General features: G+C 44.1%; 1 protein-coding gene across 1 annotated transcript in view; it reads left to right on the forward strand.

Moving 5' to 3' along the window:
* NXN (nucleoredoxin) overlaps window positions 1-27,478 on the forward strand; it is a 251,864-nt gene that overhangs the window by 192,732 nt on the left and 31,654 nt on the right. Inside the window, exon 7 of the mRNA XM_082244826.1 lies at window positions 7,504-7,628. Within this exon, the coding sequence (XP_082100952.1) occupies window positions 7,504-7,628 (125 nt within the window). The remainder of the gene's footprint in view (window positions 1-7,503; window positions 7,629-27,478) is intronic.

Genomic DNA, 27,478 nt, shown 5'->3' on the forward strand with positions numbered 1-27,478 from the left:
ATAGATGACTAAAATGAGTTTTAGTCGACTAAAATGTAGGACGTTTTAGTCGACTAAAATGTACTGGAGTTTTAGTCGACTAAATACGATTAAAACTAAAACACTTGCAGAAGACTAAAATGGGACTAAAACTAAAATGCCATTTTAGTCCTAAGACTAAGACTAAAACTAAATTGAAATTTTCTGCCAAATTAACACTGCTGCTATGCTTGCTGCAGCTCCCAGATCAGAATGTCTGAGCAGAACACCAAAAAGCTCCACAGTCTACATCGAGACTCCCTATAAAAACAGTGTGCATATTCAGGAGGAGGGACAGAGGGCGGGGGGGGGGGATTGCCGAGGTTGTATCCACCACCCCCTCTAAACTTTCAAACACAAAATGGACCATTACTGGGAGCTACATGAAAGATCAATGTCCATGCTGGAAAAACAAAAGGAGGTAGGAAAGAAAGAACAGCTAATTTGTGATGATGATAATATATGCCAATTATTTAACATATCCAGTCGTTTTTTTTTTTCTTTTATAAAAATCAGGCTGCTTACTGCCTTGACTATCCAGAGGTTTCCGGACTGGTTACCCTTGGTGTGTACCTTGGGGACTGTACCCAGACCCCAATGTGTGGAGCTGGCCTGCAATGTTTGCTTTTGGCACTGGATCTCGTTTTAAGGAACTCACCTTGGCATTTAGTGCATTTGTGTGTATTTAGTTGCATGGTGCTATTCATGTCTTTGGACATGGTCACATTACGATTACTATGGTTACAGAGAGTGCTGGAGGGGCAGAGCAGACAGCGATGGCTGACAGTCACCAGCTCTCTGTTCAGGGGGCTCTGAGAATCAAGCAATCAGCTGTGTTTGATCGCTCGGTTCTCAGCCTTAGAGCCGGCAGGATCGATGCTGCATCCACCTAAGTAAGTATGATTTAAAAAAAAAATCCCATGCTTCTCTTTTTAAGCCAAAATTCCAGATGGAATCAATAAGATTTGTCATTGTTTCTCTCAGATTAGGGGAATTTCTGGCATCAGTAGACAAGATGTCAGTTTACACATCCATGACTTTCCCTCACATCAACACTTTCTGCATTTTTCTGTGAAGGACCAACACTTTCAATGTGTAGCACTATCATTCTGCTCTCCTTTGCACCCAGAGTGTTCACAAGTGCTTGCCTTGCTTCTGGCTCTTCTGCAGACTCACATCACAGGTTACCTGGATGACCACCTACTGAAGGACATCTCAGCCAAAATTCCCTCAAGAGATGAGGTGTCTTCCCTAAGATCCCACATGAGACCAACCAAGTCAAGATGGTACTTCTTAGTTCCATTCTGGGCTTGATGGTAGCCTCCTTCAAGGCAGTTCCTTTTGTCCAGTTTCACTCCAGACCTCTTCAATCCAATATACTCACATCGTGGATAAAGCAAATCTAATCCTTAGATCACCTAATGCTTGTGGCCAAACAGACAAAGTTCCCCTAACATAGTAGATTTCCACATTAAGCCGCTGTGTTTCCAATTGGAGCTTCTGTCTTGATACCAGTTATTGGATCATTGGTACCAGTTTTGGATCATTGGTTGCTTGCATAGTCGATTTCCAACTCTGCCCTGGAGTTGGGAAAATCATTACTTCGCATGTCCAGAAAGGTGGTGTCAGTGGATGCCATCCTTAAAGGCTGAGGTGTAGTTTACAACACTGACTGTCCAGGGGAACTGGAAGTCAAAACTTCTGTGATTTTTTTTTAGCTCAGTGTAAGATGTGTTGCCTATGCTGGGGATTTTCATCAGCAAAGCAGAAAACAAAAAGTTCTAAGTCATCTGACTTTTTGTTCAGCACTACTGCTCTTTTCACTGGTCTCCCCTAGCTCTCCTGGCTCACTTAGCCTTTAGTTTTAGCCTCTTGTTGCAGGGGCCCACTCCCTGGCCTCTCAGTAGGGAATCGCCAGGTACCCCGAGCTCTCTCACTCCTCTAAGACTTACAGGCTCCTTTAGTCCCCTGGACCCATTTAGTCGCCTTAGCTCTCCCAGTCCTCTAGACTCACTTAGCTGTGCCAACTCTCCCAGTCCTTGTGGGTAAGTAATCTCTCCTCCAGCCTGGATTTCTGTCTCCTGAGCACCTCTCCTAATAGTCTATGTCTATCACCGGATGGAGACCACACCTGTCTCCTGATGCAAGCCCTGCCCTATTGCCAGGTTCTTGCTTTTATTGAGTGTGAATACTTGCACTCTCACATAGCCTGCAGATCTCCAAAAGACCTGGATATAGGATTTAGGGCTTCTTTACACCCAAGATTCTTTGAAGCCTTCAGATCCTGGACAGTTTACAAAACTCGGAGTAAACCAAATACCCAGTTTTCTCAGTTCAGTACAGACAATCTGGAGCCCCTCACTCTGCATTTATGAAAACTCTTTGCAGATCTTGCCTACTTCTACCCAGAGACAGGGCTTAGCACAGTCTATAACAATAATTATAATCAAATAAATTTTGACTTGACTGTAAATTGCTTATCTTGGGAGTACAGTACAGGAGTGTCTCCATTGTTCCTTATTGCTTGCAAAAAAAAAAAAAGGTCTTATGGAGTGGGTGGGGTTCTATGGCGCAGTCCTAGCAAGTTTTCTTTTGCCAGTGTCCAGTCACCTGAAGGCAGCTACATATATCTCTTTATGAATACAAATAATGTACTTTACTCCATGATAAGGAATTAACTGGTAAGTGAAAATTCTGATTTTTTACAAGTACATGCAAGGTCAATCCAATTTTTATTTTCACGGTGGGCCATTTTTCTTGCTAATCTAAATGGAGAAAATCCTTAGATATGTTGAAGATTAGCGGTGTTCAGCTTTTCCTAAGATGTTACACTGATGTGGTTTAAAAGAATTTCCAGTATCTTAAAGCAGAACTACACTGCACCTGAGCCCCACAAACCAAAAATACTATTTAAAATGTTTTTAATATTCAATGCAGACTTGCCCATCCATCCATGTCTCCATGCTTTATTCCTCAGAGAAACCACTTTGAAAACACCCCCCTTGCATTTTTGGCTGAGGCCAACTTGAGTAAGGGCAGATGATTCATGTAGCATTTACTTCCAATAATCCATCTGCCCTTAGCTCAGGCATGCATTCAGGAGAGTGTGTTTAGCAAAAAAAAAAACAAAAAACATATCCCCTCCTGAAGATTCCTGGAATGTATGACATCCTTTGCCTGTGCCTGGAAACCATGAAGTAACTGAAGAAATGTACAGAAAATGTAAAACTAGTAAATATAATCTACTTTCCTATTTATTTAGTAATGCTTGCAGCATAAGGATTTAAAAATAGCCAATGTTGATTAAGAGAGAAGTATTTCTGCTTTAGCAGGGATAAGTAAATCTATGACTTGATTTTTAAAGGTAGATCTCACAAAGTTCTAACCTTTTATTTTGTGCATAGGATTCTCAAATGGCTTACCTCAACCAAAAATAGGCGTGACTGTAAATTGTTGCCCAAGCTGCATATTCTTTACACATCTATGCATATATAATTTTAAGTTTTACCGAAAACACGAGATTGGATACCAATACATTTGTCAGTGTTTCAGCAGTGTGATAAAGCTGCCTGTGCAGATACCGTGATTTGCTGATGGACTATAAGGACGGGTCTAGGAAATACTGACAATCATAATAATGTTAAGGACTGTAATGTTATTGTAAAGAAAACAGCATGTTTTGGCACAAGACCTCCTAATTTTCCTTTACTTGTTGGGATTAGGAGTAGGGATTGAACAGAGACAGACATGGCCCTACATTCCAGTTGATATCCCATTTCATGCACATTTATGTGAACTGACAAGCAGTGCATCATCCGTGCATGGAGCTTTCAGATTGGAAGTGAAATACACAGCACGGTAGGTCTCAGTGACAGAGCATGTCAATGACACGTAGACAGCTGTATTGTAAAATTGCTTTTGGTATGCTGCAGGCATCCCCAAACTCTGAAACTGTCCCTGAACAAAGCTTACTGACAAAGATTCTGTATGACATTAATCTGATTTTGGAGGTTAAACCATAGTAAACATCTCACACTGACTGTGTCCCAGCAGAGCACTTTGAAAAAGCGGCTTCCTCCGCTGTTGTTTGTCATCCGTAATGACACTAGTTTCTAGAGTAACAGGGCAAGGGGGTGTTATAATGTGCTTCCTTTGTTATGGGCAGGTTATTAATTCATGGGAAGCAGCGGGTGTTTAGCCTGGGAAGGGAAATGTTTCCCTTGTTTCCTGTTTCCCTGCTGATTGTGAGATCCAGCACTAGAAAGTACTCCCGTATGTTATACTAAAGTTTCCATTTTCATATCAGTTCAGTTTCCTCATTACAGCCATAACCTTTAAAGGTTATACATGAATTGTTATAATATACAGCAGGTAAAATAAGTATTGAACATGTCACCATTTTTCTAGGTAAATATATTTCTAAAGATAATAATGACATGAAATTTTCACCACGTTGGTACCAAACCCATGCAATCCATACATACACTGAAATATAAAGGCAAAACTTTTGTTTTTGCCCCCATTTTTCATGAGCTGAACTCAAAGACCTAAGACTTTTTCTATGTACACAAAAGGCCTATTTCTCTCAAATATTGTTCACAAATCTAAAGTGTTAGGCTGGCCTTGCATTATACAATTTTCTTACAACTTTCTGTACAATTTTCTTGAAATTTACTTTCGACTATGTAGTAAAAAGGCCTGCCTAATTGGATACAAGTGAAAGTGTTGTTGTTTAGCTTTGACCTCATATTATGTGGTTTGTGGTAAATCTAATAGAAAATTGTACAAGAAAATTGAACATGTATGGCCAGCCTTAGTGAGCACTTCTCCTTTACCGAGATAATCCATCCACCTCACAAGTGTGGCATATCATGATGCTGATTAGACAACATGATTATTGCGCAGGTGTACTTAGGCTGGCCACAATAAAAGGCCACTCTAAAATGTGCAGTTTTATCACATAGCACAATGCCACAGATATTGCATGTTTTGAGGTAGCATGCAATTAGCATGCTGACTGCAGGAATGTCCACCAGAGCTGTTGCCCGTGAATTAACTGTTCATTTCTCTACCATAAGCATCTCCAAAGGTGTTTCAGGGAATTTGGCAGTACATTCAACTGGCCTCACAACCGCTGACCACATGTAACCTCACCAGCCCAGGACCTCCACATCCAGCATCTTCACCTCCAAGATCGTCTGAAACTAGCCACACAGACAGCTGCTGCAACAATTGGTTTGCATAACCAAAGAATTTCTGCACAAACTGTCAGAAACCATCTCAGGGAAGTGCATCTGCATGCTCGTCGTCCTCATCAGGGTCTCCACCTGACTGCAGTTCGTCGTCGTAACCGACTTGAGTGGGCAAATGCTCACATTCGATGGGTTCTGGCAATTTGGAGAGGTGTTCTCTTCACGGAGGAATCCCGGTTTTCACTGTACAGGGCAGATGGCAGAGAGCATGTATGGCGCTGTGTGGGTGAGCGGTTTGCGGATGTCAACATTGAGGATCGAGTGGCCCATGGTGGCGGTGGGGTTATGGTATTGGATGGCGTATGTTATGGACAATGAACACAGGTGCATTATGGTATTGACAAGCGTATGTTATGGACAATGAACACAGGTGCATTTTATTGATGGCATTTTGAATGCACAGAGATACGGTGATGAGATCCTGAGGCCCATTGTTGTGCCATTCATCCACGACCATCGCCTCATGTTGCAGCATGATAATGCATGGCCCCATGTTGCAAGGATCTGTACACAATTCCTGGAAGCTGAAAGCATCCCAGTTCTTGCATGGCCTGCATACTCAGTGGACATTGAGCATGTTTGGGATGCTCTGGATCGGCGTATACGACAGCGTGTTCCAGGTCCTGCCAATATCCAGCAACTGTCACAGCCATTGAAGAGGAGTGGACCAACATTCCACAGGCCACAATCAACAACCTGATCAACTCTATGCAAAGGAGATGTGTTGCACTGCGTGAGACAAATGGTGATCACACCAGATACTGACTGGTTTTCGGACCCCCCTGGACCCCACCCCGCCACGCTACCTCAAAACATGCGATATCTGTGGCATTGTGCTGCGTGATAAAACTGCACATTTTATAGTGGCCTTTTATTGTGGCCAGCCTAAGGCACACCTGCGCAATAATCATGCTGTCTAATCAGCATCTTGATATGCCACACTTGTGAGGTGGATGGATTATCTCAGTAAGGCTCGGTTCACATTTATGCGATGCAGGAAGGCTGCGAATTCGCAGCCTGTTCCCGCATCGCACACGCACCCCTGGCAGTTCACACTGCCATATGCGATACGCTGGGGGTGTCAATGTAATCTTAACGACACCCCCAGTTTGATTGCATATCGCAGTGCGATCGTGCAGTTCACACAGGAGCGGATCGCACAAGTGTGAACCGCTGTGCGATCCGATCCTGATGCGGCTGCAAAAATGCCTCCTGTGCGTGTTTGCTCCGGGTGCGATGCAAATTTAGCCATAAAAACTGTATGGCTAAACTCGCACCGCACAGCTGATCGCATGTAATGTCGGAGCAGTGCGCTCCGACATTACATGCGAACCCGGCACTCGCAGAAGTGTGAACCGGGGCTAAAGGAGAAGTGCTCACTAACACAGATTTAGACAGATTTGTGAACAATATTTTAGAGAAATAGGCCATTTGTGTACATAGAAAAAGTCTTTGAATTCAGCTCACGAAAAATGGGGGCAAAAAAAAAGTGTTGCGTTTTATAATTTTGTCCAGTGTACAAAGAAACCAAAACAAATAGGTTCAGAAATTTAGTTATGTGTAATAAAATGGAATGACACAGGGAAAAATTATTGAACACATCAAGAAAGGGAGGTGCAAACAGGCATGGAAAGTCAAGCCACCAGCTGAAATCTATGCATCATTAAGCAATCCTGCCCCTTGTGCAATTATTATTAGCTGATTCAGTCTCAACTGATGGCCTATAAAAAGGTGTCTCATTGCCAAGGAACAAGAAACATCTCATGATGGGTAAAAGCAAAGGGCTCTCTCAAGACCTTTGCAACCCTAATATTGCAAAACATACTGATGCATTGGTTACAGAAGTATTTCTAAACTACTATATACCATAATATACATTTTAAAAAATATTTAGTTCATAGGTCATTTAAAGGGTTAATTCACACCTGTAAATGTGCATTAATACGTATGCTGTAATGTGAAAAAATAATGTAGCTGGGAATGGGCTGTTATACTGCTTGATTATTGCTAGGTTTCTTGCATTTTCTGATTCTGAGTTCTGCACTGAATGTCTGAAAAATATGTAATTCCCATTTTATTATCCAGTATAAATTCAGTCCACAAATATTTGTAGTAACTATATTTGAAATTACATTTACATACATGGCCAAATCATTTTTGTATGTCTGCCTAGAGTTGTGCTTAATAAAAGGCTACTTGCACAGATCTTTTGACTGCTTTGTCATTCTTTTAGACTCCGAGGATGAAGGGGAGTCAGAAGCAGCTAAAGAACTTGTTCGACCCATAGCTGAGAAAATTATAGCACAATATAAAGCCAAAGATGAGGAAGCACCACTACTGTTTTTTGTAGCCGGAGAGGTGAGTGGGGAGAAAAATAAATGCATTTAGAACAGTGATGTCAAAGTACATTGTGTTTGTTAAATGTTCTGTTAACATGATATTAAAAAATATAGATTTTATTGAGCTACAGATATACAGTGGCTTCAGAAAAAGAAAATGCACCTTTTGGAGTAGCCCAGTCAGAACTCAGACCTGAAAGTGATTGTGAAAGCTTTGTTTTTGTTTTTTTGTTGAAATAAACATGTCATACCTGCTCTGTGCAATGGTTTTGCACAGAGTAGTCTCGATCCTCTTCTTCTTGGGTCCCCTGCTGGTGCTCCTGGCTCCACCTCCCCCTACCGAGTGCCCCAATAGCAAGTTGCTTACTGTGGGGGCACTCATGCATGCTCACTCCTGAGCTCCATAAGACACAGAGATCGGGGCTCAGTCACGACCCCTGCTCCCTTTTCACTGGCTCTGATTAACAGCAGCTGGAGCCACTGGCTCCTGCCACTGTATCTGTGCCAATCAGGACAGAGAGACCCCCTAGATAAATGATGGCCAACCTTGGCACCCCAGATGTTTTGGAAATACACTTCCCATGATGCTTACACGCTGTGCAGTGTAGGTGAGCATCGTAGTTCCAAAACATCTGGGGTGCCAACGTTCGCAATCACTGCCCTAGAGCCTTGAATTTTTTTCACAACGTTGAATCGAGATTAGGCTTAGGTATGTATTTTGGGTGGTTGCAGGGGAAGCTACACGCAGAAGCTTTTTTTTACCTTACTGCATACAATGCAGTAAGGTGTAAAAAAAAAAAAAAAAAAAAAGCACCTGCCTTTACAAACACTTTACCCCATGGAGATGCTGGGAAATGACCTCAATAGAGCCATTCACACCAGACATCCTACAAATGTGTCTGAGCTGAAACAGTTTTGTAAAGACAAATGGTCAAAAATTAGTCTTGAACATTGTGCAGGTCTGGTCCTTGGGCTTGTTTCAAGTCATTGCTGCCAAAAGAGGGTTCGACCAGCTATTAACTCCAAGGGTTCACTTACTTTTTTCCTCCAGCACTGTAATGTTGAAATGGGTGTGTTTAATAAAGTCACTTTGTTTGTCTATTGTGACGTAAAAAAGGATCAGATCACATTATATGGCATATTACAGCAAAAAACAGTTAAGGCCAAATGGGTTCACATACTTCTTCTTGCCAATGTATATGACACAGGGTCTGGATATATACTCCCAGTTACATAGTTACATAGTTAGTGAGGTTGAAAAAATACATCAGTCCATCCAGTTTAACCTATGTCCATCCAGTTCAACCTATGGATCACTGGATCCCAGTGATCCAGTGAGTTGCTCTTGAGTCTTGCTGGCTTTTTGTGTGTAGAAAAGTTAACAGATCCTTTTTGACTTAGAACATAAATTGTCAAAAAGACCCTAACTCATACATTTAGTATTCAAATTTGTATTTTCGTATTATATTGAGTTCACTATTAAATGGTAAGCTGCAATATATTACAATTTTGGTTTTGAGTTTAATATCGCTTTAATGTAAACATACAAGTGCACCAAAATGCTTTACAACCGCTGTTATAGAGAATAGATAAGGGTACCCATAGACATGAATTAATCAATTTATACAGTCAAAATTGACACGTTCAGGTGACAAACTCAAATCTGTGGATATCTCAAACCCATCTGGACATCAATTTTTAGGCAGAGCAGTTGATTTGGCTAGTGTGAAAATCTCTCAATTGCTTTTCTTCCCTAGCGGATAGCTGGGTGTTGCGTTATCTGCTGCCTTGCCTTCTACTCCTCCTTCACCATTGACCCAAACTTCTTATTTAGGCATTGTAGAGCTAATAACTTGTGTGCTTTAGAGCCTTCAGACCAGGGGTGGACTGACAACTCATGGGGCCCCCGGGCAATCAGAGATCATGGGGCCCCCAGTGTCTACACTTAAGCCACACAAAGCCCCACCTACAAATTGCAGCTCAGCCACATAGAGTGGGCATTTAAATATTTACCACAGCATAGCCTGCATGGAAGTTCCTGGCTTCTTTCTGTAGTGTGTAGCCTCTCATGGGGCCCCCTACTGACCCTGGGCCCTCGGGCAGTGCCCTAATCCCCGAATGGTCAGTCCGCCCCTGCTTCAGACTGTATATTCTGAAGGCCTTTTAATATCTCTTAACTATCTTTACGGTGGCCTTTTATTTCTGAATGCAGTCAGATATACATGAGCAGTTCAACAGGCACCAAGTAGTGTTGAGCGAACACGGACTGTATTATTCGTGTTCGTACCGAATAATTGGATTTTTTGTACCCGAACACGGACACGGACACTTTACTGTATGTTCGGGTAAAAATCCGTGTTCGGTCGTTTTATTTCCGGGTTTTGCATGCTTTGGCGCTCTTTTCATGGCGGGCTTTCAACAGCCAATCAACAATCGTTTAACTGGTGTGCCTTAAGCCATCCCAGCCATGCCTGCAAATGTCTCAGTAGCTGTGATTGGCCGTCTGAAGCATGTGACCAAGTCTTTATAAGTTCGAGGCAGCCGCAGCGGCGTCATTATGCTGCTTAGATTCAGGGACAGAGCACACATCAACGTGCTGGCTGCTGATTAGGGAAAGATAGGCAGGAAAAAACCATTTGTGTCCGGATAGAATTGAGGGACAGGTCGGAGTGTTTAGGCAGGGCGAGTTGTAGGCATTTTAGGGATAGAGTCTGCTGAATTATATAGGGTCAGTGTCTTCTACAAACTACAATCGATATTGCTGTGTGGGGGGTGGGGTCTGCACTCAATCCTGATCTACGATCTCTTCTCAATCCTGTTAGGGACAGAGTCTGCTGAATTTTAGGGAAACTGTGTTCTACAAACTACAATCGATATTGCTGTGTGGTGTGGGATTGGAGATAGGCAGGTGTCAGTGATCCACATCCATTTTTCTGTGTGTGAGCTGCAGTGAACACAATCTTTTTGGGCTGCAGTGAACACAATCTTTTTGGGCTGCAGTGAACACAATCTTTTTGGGCTGCAGTGAACACAATCTTTTTGGGCTGCAGTGAACACAATCTTTTTGGGCTGCAGTGAACACAATCTTTTTGGGGTGCAGTGAACAAAATCTTTTTGGGGTGCAGTGAACACAATCCTTTTTGGTGTGCAGTGAACACAATCTTTGTGGGGTGCAGTGAACAAAATCCTTTGTGGGGTGCAGTGAACACAATCTTTTTGGGGTGCAGTGAACAAAATCCTTTTTGGGGTGCAGTGAACAACATCCTTTTTGGGGTGCAGTGAACACAATCTTTTTGGGGTGCAGTGAACAAAATCCTTTGTGGGGTGCAGTGAACACAATCTTTTTGGGGTGCAGTGAACACAATCTTTTTGGGGTGGAGTGAACAACATCCTTTTTGGGGTGCAGTGAACAAAATCCTTTTTGGGGTGCAGTGAACAAAATCATTTTTGGGGTGCAGTGAACACAATCTTTTTGGGGTGCAGTGAACACAATCTTTGTGGGGTGCAGTGAACACAATCTTTTTGGGGTGGAGTGAACAACATCCTTTTTGGGGTGCAGTGAACAACATCCTTTTTGGGGTGCAGTGAACACAATCTTTTTTGGGTGCAGTGAACACAATCTTTGTGGGGTACAGTGAACAGAATCTTTGTGGGGTGCAGTGAACACAATCTTTGGGGGGTACAGTGAACACAATCTTTGTGAGGTGCAGTGAACACAATCTTTGTGGGGTGCAGTGAACACAATCATTGTGGGGTGCAGTGAACTCAATCTTTGTGGGGTACAGTGAACACAATCTCATACTGAAGGTTTGAGGGTGCTGCCTGTTCCATACTCCCCCTACTCCTCATCTAGCCTTTTAGGGGTACAAACAATAGTAATTGGGGCCTAGTGTGGTTGTGTACGTGTGATATACATACACTTTTTTGGGATCATATTTTCTATTCCGCTATTTAATCAAAAACCTTTGGGGATCAGTTAAATTGGGGGATAGTCTGTGTTGGTACGTGTGAGAGAGATCCACCTTTCCAAGTTGTTGAGGTTCATCTCATACTTCTGAAGGTTTGAGGGTGCTGCCTGTTCCATACTCCCCCTACTCCTAGCCTTTTAGGGGTACAAACAATAGTAATTGGGGCCTAGTGTGGTTGTGTACGTGTGATATACATACACTTTTTTGGGATCATATTTTCTATTCCGCTATTTAATCAAAAACCTTTGGGGATCAGTTAAATTGGGGGATAGTCTGTGTTGGTACGTGTGAGAGAGATCCACCTTTCCAAGTTGTTGGGGTTCATCTCATACTTCTGAAGGTTTGAGGGTGCTGCCTGTTCCATACTCCCCCTACTCCTAGCCTTTTAGGGGTACAAACAATAGTAATTGGGGCCTAGTGTGGTTGTGTACGTGTGATATACATACACTTTTTTGGGATCATATTTTCTATTCCGCTATTTAATCAAAAACCTTTGGGGATCAGTTAAATTGGGGGATAGTCTGTGTTGGTACGTGTGAGAGAGATCCACCTTTCCAAGTTGTTGGGGTTCATCTCATACTTCTGAAGGTTTGAGGGTGCTGCCTGTTCCATACTCCCCCTACTCCTAGCCTTTTAGGGGTACAAACAATAGTAATTGGGGCCTAGTGTGGTTGTGTACGTGTGATATACATACACTTTTTTGGGATCATATTTTCTATTCCGCTATTTAATCAAAAACCTTTGGGGATCAGTTAAATTGGGGGATAGTCTGTGTTGGTACGTGTGAGAGAGATCCACCTTTCCAAGTTGTTGGGGTTCATCTCATACTTCTGAAGGTTTGAGGGTGCTGCCTGTTCCATACTCCCCCTACTCCTAGCCTTTTAGGGGTACAAACAATAGTAATTGGGGCCTAGTGTGGTTGTGTACGTGTGATATACATACACTTTTTTGGGATCATATTTTCTATTCCGCTATTTAATCAAAAACCTTTGGGGATCAGTTAAATTGGGGGATAGTCTGTGTTGGTACGTGTGAGAGAGATCCACCTTTCCAAGTTGTTGGGGTTCATCTCATACTTCTGAAGGTTTGAGGGTGCTGCCTGTTCCATACCCCCCCTACTCCTAGCCTTTTAGGGGTACAAACAATAGTAATTGGGGCCTAGTGTGGTTGTGTACGTGTGATATACATACACTTTTTTGGGATCATATTTTCTATTCCGCTATTTAATCAAAAACCTTTGGGGATCAGTTAAATTGGGGGATAGTCTGTGTTGGTACGTGTGAGAGAGATCCACCTTTCCAAGTTGTTGGGGTTCATCTCATACTTCTGAAGGTTTGAGGGTGCTGCCTGTTCCATACTCCCCCTACTCCTAGCCTTTTAGGGGTACAAACAATAGTAATTGGGGCCTAGTGTGGTTGTGTACGTGTGATATACATACACTTTTTTGGGATCATATTTTCTATTCCGCTATTTAATCAAAAACCTTTGGGGATCAGTTAAATTGGGGGATAGTCTGTGTTGGTACGTGTGAGAGAGATCCACCTTTCCAAGTTGTTGGGGTTCATCTCATACTTCTGAAGGTTTGAGGGTGCTGCCTGTTCCATACTCCCCCTACTCCTAGCCTTTTAGGGGTACAAACAATAGTAATTGGGGCCTAGTGTGGTTGTGTACGTGTGATATACATACACTTTTTTGGGATCATATTTTCTATTCCGCTATTTAATCAAAAACCTTTGGGGATCAGTTAAATTGGGGGATAGTCTGTGTTGGTACGTGTGAGAGAGATCCACCTTTCCAAGTTGTTGGGGTTCATCTCATACTTCTGAAGGTTTGAGGGTGCTGCCTGTTCCATACTCCCCCTACTCCTAGCCTTTTAGGGGTACAAACAATAGTAATTGGGGCCTAGTGTGGTTGTGTACGTGTGATATACATACACTTTTTTGGGATCATATTTTCTATTCCGCTATTTAATCAAAAACCTTTGGGGATCAGTTAAATTGGGGGATAGTCTGTGTTGGTACGTGTGAGAGAGATCCACCTTTCCAAGTTGTTGGGGTTCATCTCATACTTCTGAAGGTTTGAGGGTGCTGCCTGTTCCATACTCCCCCTACTCCTAGCCTTTTAGGGGTACAAACAATAGTAATTGGGGCCTAGTGTGGTTGTGTACGTGTGATATACATACACTTTTTTGGGATCATATTTTCTATTCCGCTATTTAATCAAAAACCTTTGGGGATCAGTTAAATTGGGGGATAGTCTGTGTTGGTACGTGTGAGAGAGATCCACCTTTCCAAGTTGTTGGGGTTCATCTCATACTTCTGAAGGTTTGAGGGTGCTGCCTGTTCCATACCCCCCCTACTCCTAGCCTTTTAGGGGTACAAACAATAGTAATTGGGGCCTAGTGTGGTTGTGTACGTGTGATATACATACACTTTTTTGGGATCATATTTTCTATTCCGCTATTTAATCAAAAACCTTTGGGGATCAGTTAAATTGGGGGATAGTCTGTGTTGGTACGTGTGAGAGAGATCCACCTTTCCAAGTTGTTGGGGTTCATCTCATACTTCTGAAGGTTTGAGGGTGCTGCCTGTTCCATACTCCCCCTACTCCTAGCCTTTTAGGGGTACAAACAATAGTAATTGGGGCCTAGTGTGGTTGTGTACGTGTGATATACATACACTTTTTTGGGATCATATTTTCTATTCCGCTATTTAATCAAAAACCTTTGGGGATCAGTTAAATTGGGGGATAGTCTGTGTTGGTACGTGTGAGAGAGATCCACCTTTCCAAGTTGTTGGGGTTCATCTCATACTTCTGAAGGTTTGAGGGTGCTGCCTGTTCCATACTCCCCCTACTCCTAGCCTTTTAGGGGTACAAACAATAGTAATTGGGGCCTAGTGTGGTTGTGTACGTGTGATATACATACACTTTTTTGGGATCATATTTTCTATTCCGCTATTTAATCAAAAACCTTTGGGGATCAGTTAAATTGGGGGATAGTCTGTGTTGGTACGTGTGAGAGAGATCCACCTTTCCAAGTTGTTGGGGTTCATCTCATACTTCTGAAGGTTTGAGGGTGCTGCCTGTTCCATACCCCCCCTACTCCTAGCCTTTTAGGGGTACAAACAATAGTAATTGGGGCCTAGTGTGGTTGTGTACGTGTGATATACATACACTTTTTTGGGATCATATTTTCTATTCCGCTATTTAATCAAAAACCTTTGGGGATCAGTTAAATTGGGGGATAGTCTGTGTTGGTACGTGTGAGAGAGATCCACCTTTCCAAGTTGTTGGGGTTCATCTCATACTTCTGAAGGTTTGAGGGTGCTGCCTGTTCCATACTCCCCCTACTCCTAGCCTTTTAGGGGTACAAACAATAGTAATTGGGGCCTAGTGTGGTTGTGTACGTGTGATATACATACACTTTTTTGGGATCATATTTTCTATTCCGCTATTTAATCAAAAACCTTTGGGGATCAGTTAAATTGGGGGATAGTCTGTGTTGGTACGTGTGAGAGAGATCCACCTTTCCAAGTTGTTGGGGTTCATCTCATACTTCTGAAGGTTTGAGGGTGCTGCCTGTTCCATACCCCCCCTACTCCTAGCCTTTTAGGGGTACAAACAATAGTAATTGGGGCCTAGTGTGGTTGTGTACGTGTGATATACATACACTTTTTTGGGATCATATTTTCTATTCCGCTATTTAATCAAAAACCTTTGGGGATCAGTTAAATTGGGGGATAGTCTGTGTTGGTACGTGTGAGAGAGATCCACCTTTCCAAGTTGTTGGGGTTCATCTCATACTTCTGAAGGTTTGAGGGTGCTGCCTGTTCCATACTCCCCCTACTCCTAGCCTTTTAGGGGTACAAACAATAGTAATTGGGGCCTAGTGTGGTTGTGTACGTGTGATATACATACACTTTTTTGGGATCATATTTTCTATTCCGCTATTTAATCAAAAACCTTTGGGGATCAGTTAAATTGGGGGATAGTCTGTGTTGGTACGTGTGAGAGAGATCCACCTTTCCAAGTTGTTGGGGTTCATCTCATACTTCTGAAGGTTTGAGGGTGCTGCCTGTTCCATACTCCCCCCTACTCCTAGCCTTTTAGGGGTACAAACAATAGTAATTGGGGCCTAGTGTGGTTGTGTACGTGCGAGATACATACACTTTTTTTGATCATATTTCCTATTCCGCTATTCAATAAAAACCTTTGAGGATCAATTGAATTGCGGGATAGTCTGTGTCGGTACGTGTGAGAGAGATCCACCTTTCCAAGTTGTTGGGGTTCATCTCATACTTCTGAAGGTTTGAGGGTGCTGCCTGTTCCATACCCCCCCTACTCCTCATCTAGCCTTTTAGGGGTACAAACAATAGTAATTGGGGCCTAGTGTGGTTGTGTACGTGCGAGATACATACACTTTTTTTGATCATATTTCCTATTCCGCTATTCAATAAAAACCTTTGAGGATCAATTGAATTGCGGGATAGTCTGTGTCGGTACGTGTGAGAGAGATCCACCTTTCCAAGTTGTTGGGGTTCATCTCATACTTCTGAAGGTTTGAGGGTGCTGCCTGTTCCATACCCCCCCTACTCCTCATCTAGCCTTTTAGGGGTACAAACAATAGTAATTGGGGCCTAGTGTGGTTGTGTACGTGCGAGATACATACACTTTTTTTGATCATATTTCCTATTCCGCTATTCAATAAAAACCTTTGAGGATCAATTGAATTGCGGGATAGTCTGTGTCGGTACGTGTGAGAGAGATCCACCTTTCCAAGTTGTTGGGGTTCATCTCATACTTCTGAAGGTTTGAGGGTGCTGCCTGTTCCATACCCCCCCTACTCCTCATCTAGCCTTTTAGGGGTACAAACAATAGTAATTGGGGCCTAGTGTGGTTGTGTACGTGCGAGATACATACACTTTTTTTGATCATATTTCCTATTCCGCTATTCAATAAAAACCTTTGAGGATCAATTGAATTGCGGGATAGTCTGTGTCGGTACGTGTGAGAGAGATCCACCTTTCCAAGTTGTTGGGGTTCATCTCATACTTCTGAAGGTTTGAGGGTGCTGCCTGTTCCATACCCCCCCTACTCCTCATCTAGCCTTTTAGGGGTACAAACAATAGTAATTGGGGCCTAGTGTGGTTGTGTACGTGCGAGATACATACACTTTTTTTGATCATATTTCCTATTCCGCTATTCAATAAAAACCTTTGAGGATCAATTGAATTGCGGGATAGTCTGTGTCGGTACGTGTGAGAGAGATCCACCTTTCCAAGTTGTTGGGGTTCATCTCATACTTCTGAAGGTTTGAGGGTGCTGCCTGTTCCATACCCCCCCTACTCCTCATCTAGCCTTTTAGGGGTACAAACAATAGTAATTGGGGCCTAGTGTGGTTGTGTACGTGCGAGATACATACACTTTTTTTGATCATATTTCCTATTCCGCTATTCAATAAAAACCTTTGAGGATCAATTGAATTGCGGGATAGTCTGTGTCGGTACGTGTGAGAGAGATCCACCTTTCCAAGTTGTTGGGGTTCATCTCATACTTCTGAAGGTTTGAGGGTGCTGCCTGTTCCATACTCCCCCTACTCCTCATCTAGCCTTTTAGGGGTACAAACAATAGTAATTGGGGCCTAGTGTGGTTGTGTACGTGTGATATACATACACTTTTTTTGGATCATATTTTCTATTCCGCTATTTAATTTAACTGGGCCTCCATGCGAGACCTGTGTGCCTTGTTGCGCTGTTTTGAGTACTCCACCAACATGGCCAGTGGCAATGACGCCGTTCTCAGCTTAACTATCCCACTTCTATGCCTCCTTGAAAAAACAATTCGGGCGATGATGGAAGAGGATGTGGCACAGGATGAGGAGGAGGAGGAGGATGAAGAGGTAACATTTCCAAGGCTTTCAGGGCAGTCATTCGCAAGGGGCTCCGAGGGTGGGTTCCTGCACACGCAAACGCCAGGGACGCAATTGTCCAGCAGGGGCACAGTTCTGGAGGATGAGGAGGATGAGGAGGAGCTGGAGGAGGAGATGGAACCATGTTCACAGCAGGGTGGCACCCAGGCCAGCTCATGGCCATCACTGGTGCGTGGCTGGGGGGATACAGAGGACACGGACCATACACCTCCCACAGAGGACAGCCTTTCGTTGCCTCTGGGCAGCCTGGCACACATGAGCGATTACATGCTGCAGTGTCTCCACAACGACCGCCGAGTTGCCCACATTCTAACTTGTGCTGATTACTGGGTGGCCACGCTGCTGGATCCCCGTTACAAGGACAACGTACCGTCCTTAATTCACTCACTGGAGCGCGATCGCAAGATGCGCGAGTACAAGCGCACGCTGGTAGACGCCATGCTGCTGGCATTCCCATCTGACAGCGGGGCCACAGTGGAAGCACAAGGCAGAGGAGGAGGAGGTCGCCAACGCAACCAGGGCACCGCCAGCACCTCAGAAGGCAGGGTTAGCATGGCCGAAATGTGGAAAAGCTTTGTCAGCACGCCACAACAAACAGCAGCACCAGCAGCTCAGATGGAACGTCTTAGCAGGAGGCAGCATTTTACCAACATGGTGGAGCAGTATGTGTGCACACGCCTACATGTAGTGAATGACGGGTCTGCCCCCTTCAACTTCTGGGTCTCCAAATTGGGCACATGGCCTGAGCTTGCCCTTTACGCCTTGGAGGTGCTGGCGTGCCCTGCAGCCAGTGTATTATCTGAACGGGTATTTAGCACGGCTGGGGGCGTTATAACAGACAAGCGCAGCCGCCTGTCCAGAGACAATGTGGACAAGCTCACGTTCATTAAAATGAACCAGGCATGGATCCCACGGGACTTTTCCGTACCTTGTGCAGAATAGCAATGGATACCGACCTTACCCACCCATTGTTCCATTTTTGCTCTTTCTCACTCTTTTGGGGTGTACCCTCATTTAAAATTTTTGAAAAGAAGCAGTGTTGGCTACCTCGTCCTCCTCCTCAGGGCCAGATTAATGTAGGGGCTATTGGAGCTGCAGCTCCAGGCCCCTACCTTTTATATAGGCCCCGGGTTGGCCATATTCACTGTTACCGCTCTTCTGTCACTTGTAAACACAGAAGTCTGGCTTCTATGCTCGCTTCCCCAGGCAGCACCCTCAGAACCTCCCCACACAGCGTGAAGGCCGGACAAGGAGGGACAGTTGGCGATGCATGGATGTGTTTATGGGCTTCAGAGACAGCATCCCATGTTGAATTAGGCATGCATGGCTGCACCCTTCCTCCTCTGGGTGCATGGCAAGGCACGGCCCTTAAGGCCCTTCAAAATCCTCAGCACCAAGCCCATGATGCTGTTAATCCGGCCCTGGTCCTCCTCCACCGCCGCTTCCACCTACACCGCCCATAGGTGTGCGCAGCCTATTGCATTAAGGTGTGCACCCCAAAGTTGAAATACACATGCATGTGTTTGCCAGCAGGGAGAGTAATGTATCGGGGCCATGTACCTGTAGGCAAGGAGAAATAGAGCAGAGCAGGTCCCAGGGAGATCTTTCCCATCTCCTCACTGGCAATGCTATGTGCCCTAGGTGATTAGGGTGTGCCCAGGCACACCCAGCACACCCTGTGCGCACGCCTATGTCACCGCTAGGCTTGTGACGGTATCAGATTTTCATGCTGCGATTAATTGATTAAGGTTTTGCCACGGTATACGGTATTATCACGGTATTCTATTATTAAATTTAAATTATTAAATTTCCACCTCACTTCAATTTCATTGCTGAATTTAGGGGCTTTGGTTCACTTATGCACATTATTATATAGTCAGTCAGTACAGACTCTGTGAACCAGGCCTAAAATAGGTCATCAAGCAGTGTCTGGCCTAACTGGTGATAACTGGTTCTGGCGCTCGGCTCCGATCCGATGGCCTGGTCATTAAGAGGGCAAATCCTTGTGGTCAAGAAGTGGTTAAACCTGAAGGAGGTGTTGTTTATAAATTACTTTACTATTGCTTTAGGCCTGGTTCACATGTATGCGGGTTGGTGGTTCACATTTGCACAGGCATAGCAGCCCATTGATTTGAATGGGCTGCTATGCCCTCATTTTCCGCAGAAAAAAGGTGCATGCAGCATTTTTTTAAAATTCAGTGGCCTTGAAATCCATCCTGCTTTTGCACCATGCGACTAACCTGCAGTTCCTGCTCTGGCAAGCTTTCTGCATTTTTTGTATACGTGGGCACGGCATTTAAAAATAAACAGTTTGCGTGTGCAGCAACGGCAGGTAAGTCGCATGGTGCAAAAGAAGGATGGATTTCATGGCCACTGCATTTTTTTAAATTCTGCATGCACCTTTTTTCAGCTGAAAACGCAGGCATAGCAGCTCAAGCCCATTCACATCAATGGGCTGCTATGCCTGTGCAAATGTGGGCCCCCAACCCGCATACATGTGAACCAGGCCTAAAGCAATAGTAAAGTCATTAATTGGTTAAACCTGCAGGAGGACCGGTGTTTTTATCTATTAATGACTTTACTATTGCTTTAGGCCTGGTTCACATGTATGCGGGTTGGGGGCCCACATTTGCACAGGCATAGCAGCCCATTGATGTGAATGGGCTTGAGCTGCTATGCCTGCGTTTTCAGCTGAAAAAAGGTGCATGCAGAATTTAAAAAAATGCAGTGGCCATGAAATCCATCCTTCTTTTGCACCATGCGACTTACCTGCCGTTGCTGCACACGCAAACTGTTTATTTTTAAATGCCGTGCCCACGTATACAAAAAATGCAGAAAGCTTGCCAGAGCAGGAACTGCAGGTTAGTCGCATGGTGCAAAAGCAGGATGGATTTCAAGGCCACTGAATTTAAAAAAAATGCTGCATGCACCTTTTTTCTGCGGAAAATGAGGGCATAGCAGCCCGTTCAAATCAATGGGCTGCTATGCCTGTGCAAATGTGGGCCGCCAACCCGCATACATGTGAACCGCCAACCCGCATACATGTGAACCACCAACCCGCATACATGTGAACCAGGCCTAAAGCAATAGTAAAGTCATTAATAGATAAAAACACCGGTCCTCCTGCAGGTTTAACCACTTCTGGATCGCAAGGATTTGCCCCTTTAAAGACCAGGCCATCGGATCAGAGCGCCAGGACCAGTCATCACCAGGTAGGCCAGACACTGCTTGATGGCTATATAATAATGTAATGTGGGCTGCTAGGCGTGTGTGTGTGTATATATATATTTATTAGAGCTGCACGATTCTGGCCAAAATGAGAATCACGATTTTTTAGCTTGGAATAAAGATCACGATTCTCTCACGATTCTCTGTGTAACAAAAAAAAAAAAAAAAAATTGGGATAACTTTACTGTTACGTTTTTTTTTTTTTTTTTATTCATTAAAGTCTAATCATTGCGTTTGAAAGACTGCTGCGCAAATACAGTGTGACATAAAATATTACAACAATCGCCATTTTATTCTGTAGGGTCTCTACTAAAAAAATATATAAAATGTTTGGGGGTTCTAAGTACTTTTCTAGCAAAAAAAAAACTGATTTTAACTTGCAAACAGCAAGTGTCAGAAAAAGATCCAGTCTTTAAGAGGTTAAACTTCCTTTCTCCCTGGCAGAGGGAAGGAAAAGATACAAATGTAATCATTTTTGTTTATAGTTAGGAGACTTAATGCTGAAAGGTGTTAGCTGAGTGAGTGAATGAGTCATCCAGCTCACTGAAATGTATCAATTCACAAGTCAGGCAGACTTGACAGAGAAACTCGGTATTTTAAAAATGCCACAATAACAATACCGTGGCTATGCAATACCGCGATATATCGAATTACCGAAAACCGGCATATGTCTAGTCACCGCCACATCCACCACCACCTCAACCTCCCTCCTACTCCATATGGGCCTCGTCCTTCAGAGATGAAGAAGAACATTGTTTTATTTTTCTGTTTTTTTTTGTTGTTTTAAGTTATTTCCCTATCCACATTTGTTTGCAGAGCACTTGCCATGCTCTTAATTACGTTTTGCTGCCATTTGCAGCACTCTAGCCCTTTCCTTTGGTGTTTTAGAGCCATTTTAGTGCCTTAAAGTTCGGGTCCCCATTGACTTCAATGGGGTTCGGTGTCCGGGAAAAGTTCGGTAAAAGTCCGGGACACGGACCCGGACTTTTTTTTAAAGTTCGGCCGAACCCGTCGAACACGGACATCTAGGTGTTCGCTCAACCCTAGCACCAAGCACTCCCTGGTACTGAACTGCTATTACACTAGTCCAATATAGTGGGCCCTTTTTTGTCTAGAACCTGCCCTGTCTTCTACAGTATAAACATATTTTGAGGTTTGTTTAGCCACCTTAAACGTTCTGTATATTTTTTTTATGGTCCATGTCATCATTTATTATTTGTACATTTGAGCGCCCTTTGTGATTAGCCATGTGTTAGTCATAGATAGTTTTCCATGTGTATGCTTGCCTATTATGTTTTGATTCTTAGTGTCCACAGGTGTTTGAACATTTTTAAGGTTCCTAAATGTATATATTTTTGTTGGTGTATGTTTCTGAATATACAAAATAAGGAGAATGCAACGACACCTATGCGCTTTTTGGTGGGTTTTGCATTTTTCAGAAGCACACTGCAGTCCATTTAACATGGTTTCTTATGGTACATGTTCTCATCTATGCATTTTTCAGCCAGTGCATTTTTGGAAAGGGTTGGGGCCTTTTTGCATTTTGTGTGTAATAGACTTCAGTGGAGTCACATCAGGAATGCAAGTGTTGGATTTGAGATGCATTTTGTTTTTTTTAAACTGTTTTTCCCCTTTAACCACTTTAAGACCGGAAGGATTTGCCCCCCTTATTGACCAGGCCCTATTTTGCGATTCGGCACTGCATTATTTTAAAGGACAATTGCGTGGTTGTGCGACGCTGTACCCAAATAAAATTGATGTCCTTTTTTCCCCCACAAATAGAGCTTTTTTTTGGTGGTATTTGATCACCTGTGCGATTTTTATTTTTTGTGCTATAAACAAAAAAAGAGCGACAATTTTGAAAAAAAAAATATATATATTTTTCACATTCTGCTATGACATTCTCAAAAAAAATTTAAAAATCTAAATTTTTTAACATCTTAGGCCAATTTGTTTTCTGCTACATATTTTTGGTAAAAAAAAATCACAAAAAGCGTAATTTGATTGGTTTGCGCAAAAGATTTTTGTCATTTTTATTTTTTTTTTTTTTACTAGTAATGGCGGCAATCTGCCATTTTTAACGGGACTGTGACATTGCGGCGGACAGATCGGACCCTTAACTGACATTTTTGACACTTTTGGGGGTACCAGTGTCATTACTACAGTAAAATATGCACTGTTACTCTAATAATGACACTGGCAGGGAAGGGGTTAACCCTATGGGTGATCAGTGGGTTAAATGTAAGCCAAGGGGGGTGATTCTAACTGTGGGGGGGCGTGGCTTGTGAAATGACCATAGAGACATGTGATCCTATATAGGAGGATCACATGAGCTTTGTGATCATTTCAGGGAGAGCAACGGTTGGCTGGGTTTACAACAGCCAACCGTCCTTCTCTCTCAGCAGGGAGCGATCAAGGGTGTCAGGCGGCAATCGGAGCTGCCTGACCTTTGCATCGGCTTCCCCGCTGCTGAGTGGGGACGGGAGCTTCCTGCGCGTGACCAACGTAGGTCTACGTCGGTTTTCATAGGAGAGCCACCCTGCCGCAGTAAATAGGCGGCGGGTGGTCAGGAAGTGGTTAAAAACACTATATTTAGCTGGTTGCTAAGAAGCGGGCCAGGAAGCCGGTTGCCGCATTCTTAACTACCGGTGAGTCAACAGCTGAATATAAAAAAAAGCATTGCCAGCAACAAAATTTTGTGAAATAAACGGCGTGTGGTTCAGGTTAGGAAAGGGAGGGAATGAGCAAGCGCCCCCACTTGCACAACACCAGGCTGTACGCCCTCAACATAGGGGGGCGCTTTGGGGCAGGGAGGGCCCCCACCCCAAAGCACCTTGTCCCCATGGGGGCAAGGGCCTCTTCCCCATAACCCTGGGCTGTAGTTGTGGGGGTCCGCGGGCGAGGGGCTTATTGGAATCTGGAACCCTCCTTTAAAAAGGGGGTCCCGAGATCTCCCCCCCCCCCCCCCCAGTGAATGAGTAGGGGTACACCCCCCACGCTTGTGAACGCTATTGCTGTTCACAAGCGCAAACCATCCAACTTGAAGGAGCTGGAGCATCTTTGCAAGGAGGAATGGGCAAAAATCCCAGTGGTAAGATGTGGCAAGCTCATAGAGACTTATCCAAAGCAACTTGGAGCTGTGATTGCCGCAAAAGGTGGCTCTATAAAGTATTGACTTTAGGGGGGTGAATAGTTGTGCAAGTTGACTTTTTCTGTTTTGTCCTATTTGTTGTTTGCTTCACAAAAAAAAAAAAAAAAAACATCTTCAAAGGTGTGGGCATGTTCTGGTAATTAAATGATGCAAATCCTCAAACAATCCATGTTAATTCCAGGTTGTGAGGCAACAAAACATGAAAAATGCCAAGGGGGGTGAATACTTTGGCAAGGCACTGTATTTTCACTGTTTGTTAGGCCATTTGTCTAGTGCAACTTTACTTTGAAATAACTATTTGTACAACAGTAAAAACATCTGGGCCACTGTTGATCTGTAAGACCTCACTGTGTTTGATAGTTAAAGTTACTAACAAAGCAAGTACCAATAGCCATTAAAACAAAAATGCTTGAGTGATGAATACATTTTATGAAGTTTCATGTCTCCTGTGTACAGATCCTGTGATGTACTTTCCAAAATATAAATCATTTGTGCTCTGGGAAGAGATGAATTTGGTTTAAGCAGTTTTTTGTATTCTGGGTGTGGAGAGGAAAGTAAGAGCTGCATAGTACAGAGCAATCTGCAGGAAACCAAACCTGGATATAGTATCACCTCTTATTGGGAGAGCTGACAGAAAGTACTCAGAAATTAACAACATAAAAAAAAGTGATAGAAATTAAATCATTTTCATTCCCATATGTAGTTGCAGAGTATGCTCAGCTCTTGTATAACTACTGTATGCTACCAATCTTAAACCAGTAAGTCTGGAAATGCGTAGCCCTATAAAACCGAGCACTGCAACAGGTTTGAGTACTTGATTTACACAGGCTTCTTTAATACTTAAATTTAAATGCAGCTACCTTCAGGTGAGTGAACATGGCAAAAAAACTGCTGAAACATCCTCCATATAACTCTTCCCGTTCCCGGATATTGTTTTTAGATGACGGACCTCTTCTCTCTACTGAGAGAAACTCTTTTATGGAAGTCTTTTCTTGCGTCCCTAGATATTTCTTTAGATGCCATGCACTCTTGCTTAGCAATGGAGCAGCCTGAGTCAGCTTATCCCAGGCTGTCCTGTATGGGATCCTTAACATTCCCAAAACCCAAGAGATTAAAGTAGACTATTGCTATTCTAGTAGACATTGTGTGCTCTTGCTTAGCATCAGAGCAGCCCAATGCTGCTCCCCAGGGTGTCTAGTATAGACACTGGCCTCACCCTGAAAAAATATTCTCACCCTAATTATTTCACCCAACAGTTTCCTATTAAAGATTGCTTTCTAGGCATATGGATACTCCCTGTGATGGATCCTGCCATTTCCTGCCTTAGTAGGACCTTCATGGCCCCCTGTCAGGACTAATCTTGTGTTTCAAGACCTGGTAGATGTCCTGGAAGACAGTTTTGAGTAAAGCAAAGTTAAACTTCTGAAAACAATATTTCTCTTACGTCCTCCGACAGTCGCCTCCTCCTCTAAGTCATCACTATTGGGTATTGTCATCTGCTCCGCAGGAGTAGCTAGGCATATAGACTTAGTTAAAAACAAAAGGCATTTGCATGTATACACCCCTGGGGGCTGTCCCACCTGGTCAATACCCCCCTGCAGTGTCCACTCCCAACTCAGTTTTAATTTGCCTAGCATCAGGAGTAGTTAGGCTTTCCCTGTGCTGGGGCTTCGGTCTCAGCCTATCTTCTTTTTTTATTTGATTTTCTGGAAAATTTCAGTTTTTTCTTTCTTTTCCTAGCTGTTTATTTTGTCAGCTTTAGTTTTTAGTCGACTCTTCGGACAAAGATGGACATGCGGTGCTGGGATTCGGACTGGCCGCCCTGGTTCTCCAGGGCACAGAGGGTCAGATGGACACCCAGCCCGCCATCGAGCGTTCAGCTATGGTTCGCCCTGGCATTATGAACGACCCATCCCTGCTCGCTACAGGGATGCAGCTGTGAGGTGGCTACCTCACTGGACGCATCTACGACTTAGCAGTGCAATGTCCCTGGCAAACGGCATTCCCTGTCAGAAGAGGACAGCGGCTTTCCGTTCTGTGAGGCTCCCCACGCCATCGGGTACAGGTAAGTGCTTCTGTGTGGGGCGGCAGTCCTGGTTGCTGTGTGTTCCCAATGTCTGTGCCTTGTGTGAACCCCTGCTGCGATCCCTGCGGGGATCGCTTGTACAGGCGCTGCGGCGCTGTGTGTGTGCCTAAGGGGTCACCTTCCCTGGGTCACTTAGGTGTTTGGGGGTGCAGACTGTGTATGGACCGCGGCGGGGTGTCACCACGCGGTCCGCCTTTTTTTTTCACACTGGGCAAGCGTGTGAGCTTCTCTATGGGCTAATCTACATGCTAAATTGGCGCCAATCGCCGCAATTTTTGCGGTGACCGATCGCTCGGTTCGGCCGCATGTCGGCGGCCATTTTGGTGGAGTCTCCCATAAGTTCCTATGGGGCAGCCATTTTCCCTGGGTCATGCAGCAGATGGTTCAGCCTACTTTTACAGCACTTCCTCTTCCTCTGAAGCAGACAGCGGTGGCAACACTCTGCGGGGGCACCTTCCCAAGGTGGTCACTGACTTTCACCTTAATGAGGAAATTGTTCTGCCTTCGCTCTGTACGAAGCCTAGGCATCCGAAGGAGATTGCTTTGCATTCTTTGGATGTTGTCTGGGCGATCAGGGTTTACCTGTCGTCTACTGAATCCTTTCGTAAAACGGATTCCCTGTTTGTTCTTCCTGAGGGATCTCGGAAGGGCATGGCTGCGTCCGCAGCAACTATTGCCAAATGGATCAGACAGACCATTGAACAGGCTTATGCTTTGAAGGAATGGGTTCCACCCTTCGCGGTTAAGGCGCACTCTACTAGATCTGTGAGTACGTCCTGGGCTTGTTGGCATAGGGCCTCGGTGGCCCAGGTGTGCAAGGCTGCGACTTGGTCGTCGGTGCACACTTTCTCAAAATTCTACAAAGTAGATGTTCTGGCATCAGCTGATGCTTCCTTTGGCCGCAAAGTTCTTAGTGCGGCAGTGCCATGAAGGACCCTTGTTTTTTTATGGGTCCCTGGCTGTTGGTGTTTGCTTTCCTGGGCGGTTGCTCCTGTTGAGCATTGTTTTTTTCTGTTTGCCCAGTGGGTTCTCTTACGGTGTATGTAAGGTTCCTTCCTCTGATATGGGTACGGCGTTGCCTCTTCTACGGTTGCGTATCCCACCCCTCATGTCTATACTGCTTTGGGACATCCCAATAGTGATGACTTAGAGGAGGCGGCGACTGTCGGAGGACGTAAGAGAAAACTGAATTTTTGTAAAATCTTACCTGTAAAATTCCTTTCTCTGAGTCCTCCGACAGTCGCCGCCCCCGCCCCTCTATGGGGTTCTTGTTACTTACTGCTATGCTGCCAAACTGAGTTGGGAGTGGACACTGCAGGGGGGTATTGACCAGGTGGGACAGCCCCCAGGGGTGTATACATGCAAATGCCTTTTGTTTTTAACTAAGTCTATATGCCTAGCTACTCCTGCAGAGCAGATGACAATACCCAATAGTGATGACTTAGAGGAGGCGGCGACTGTTGGAGGACTCAGAGAAAGGAATTTTACAGGTAAGATTTTACAAAAA

Source organism: Pelophylax lessonae (genome assembly GCF_965119305.1).
Source record: "Pelophylax lessonae genome assembly, chromosome: 2".
Taxonomy (NCBI): Eukaryota; Metazoa; Chordata; class Amphibia; order Anura; family Ranidae; genus Pelophylax; species Pelophylax lessonae.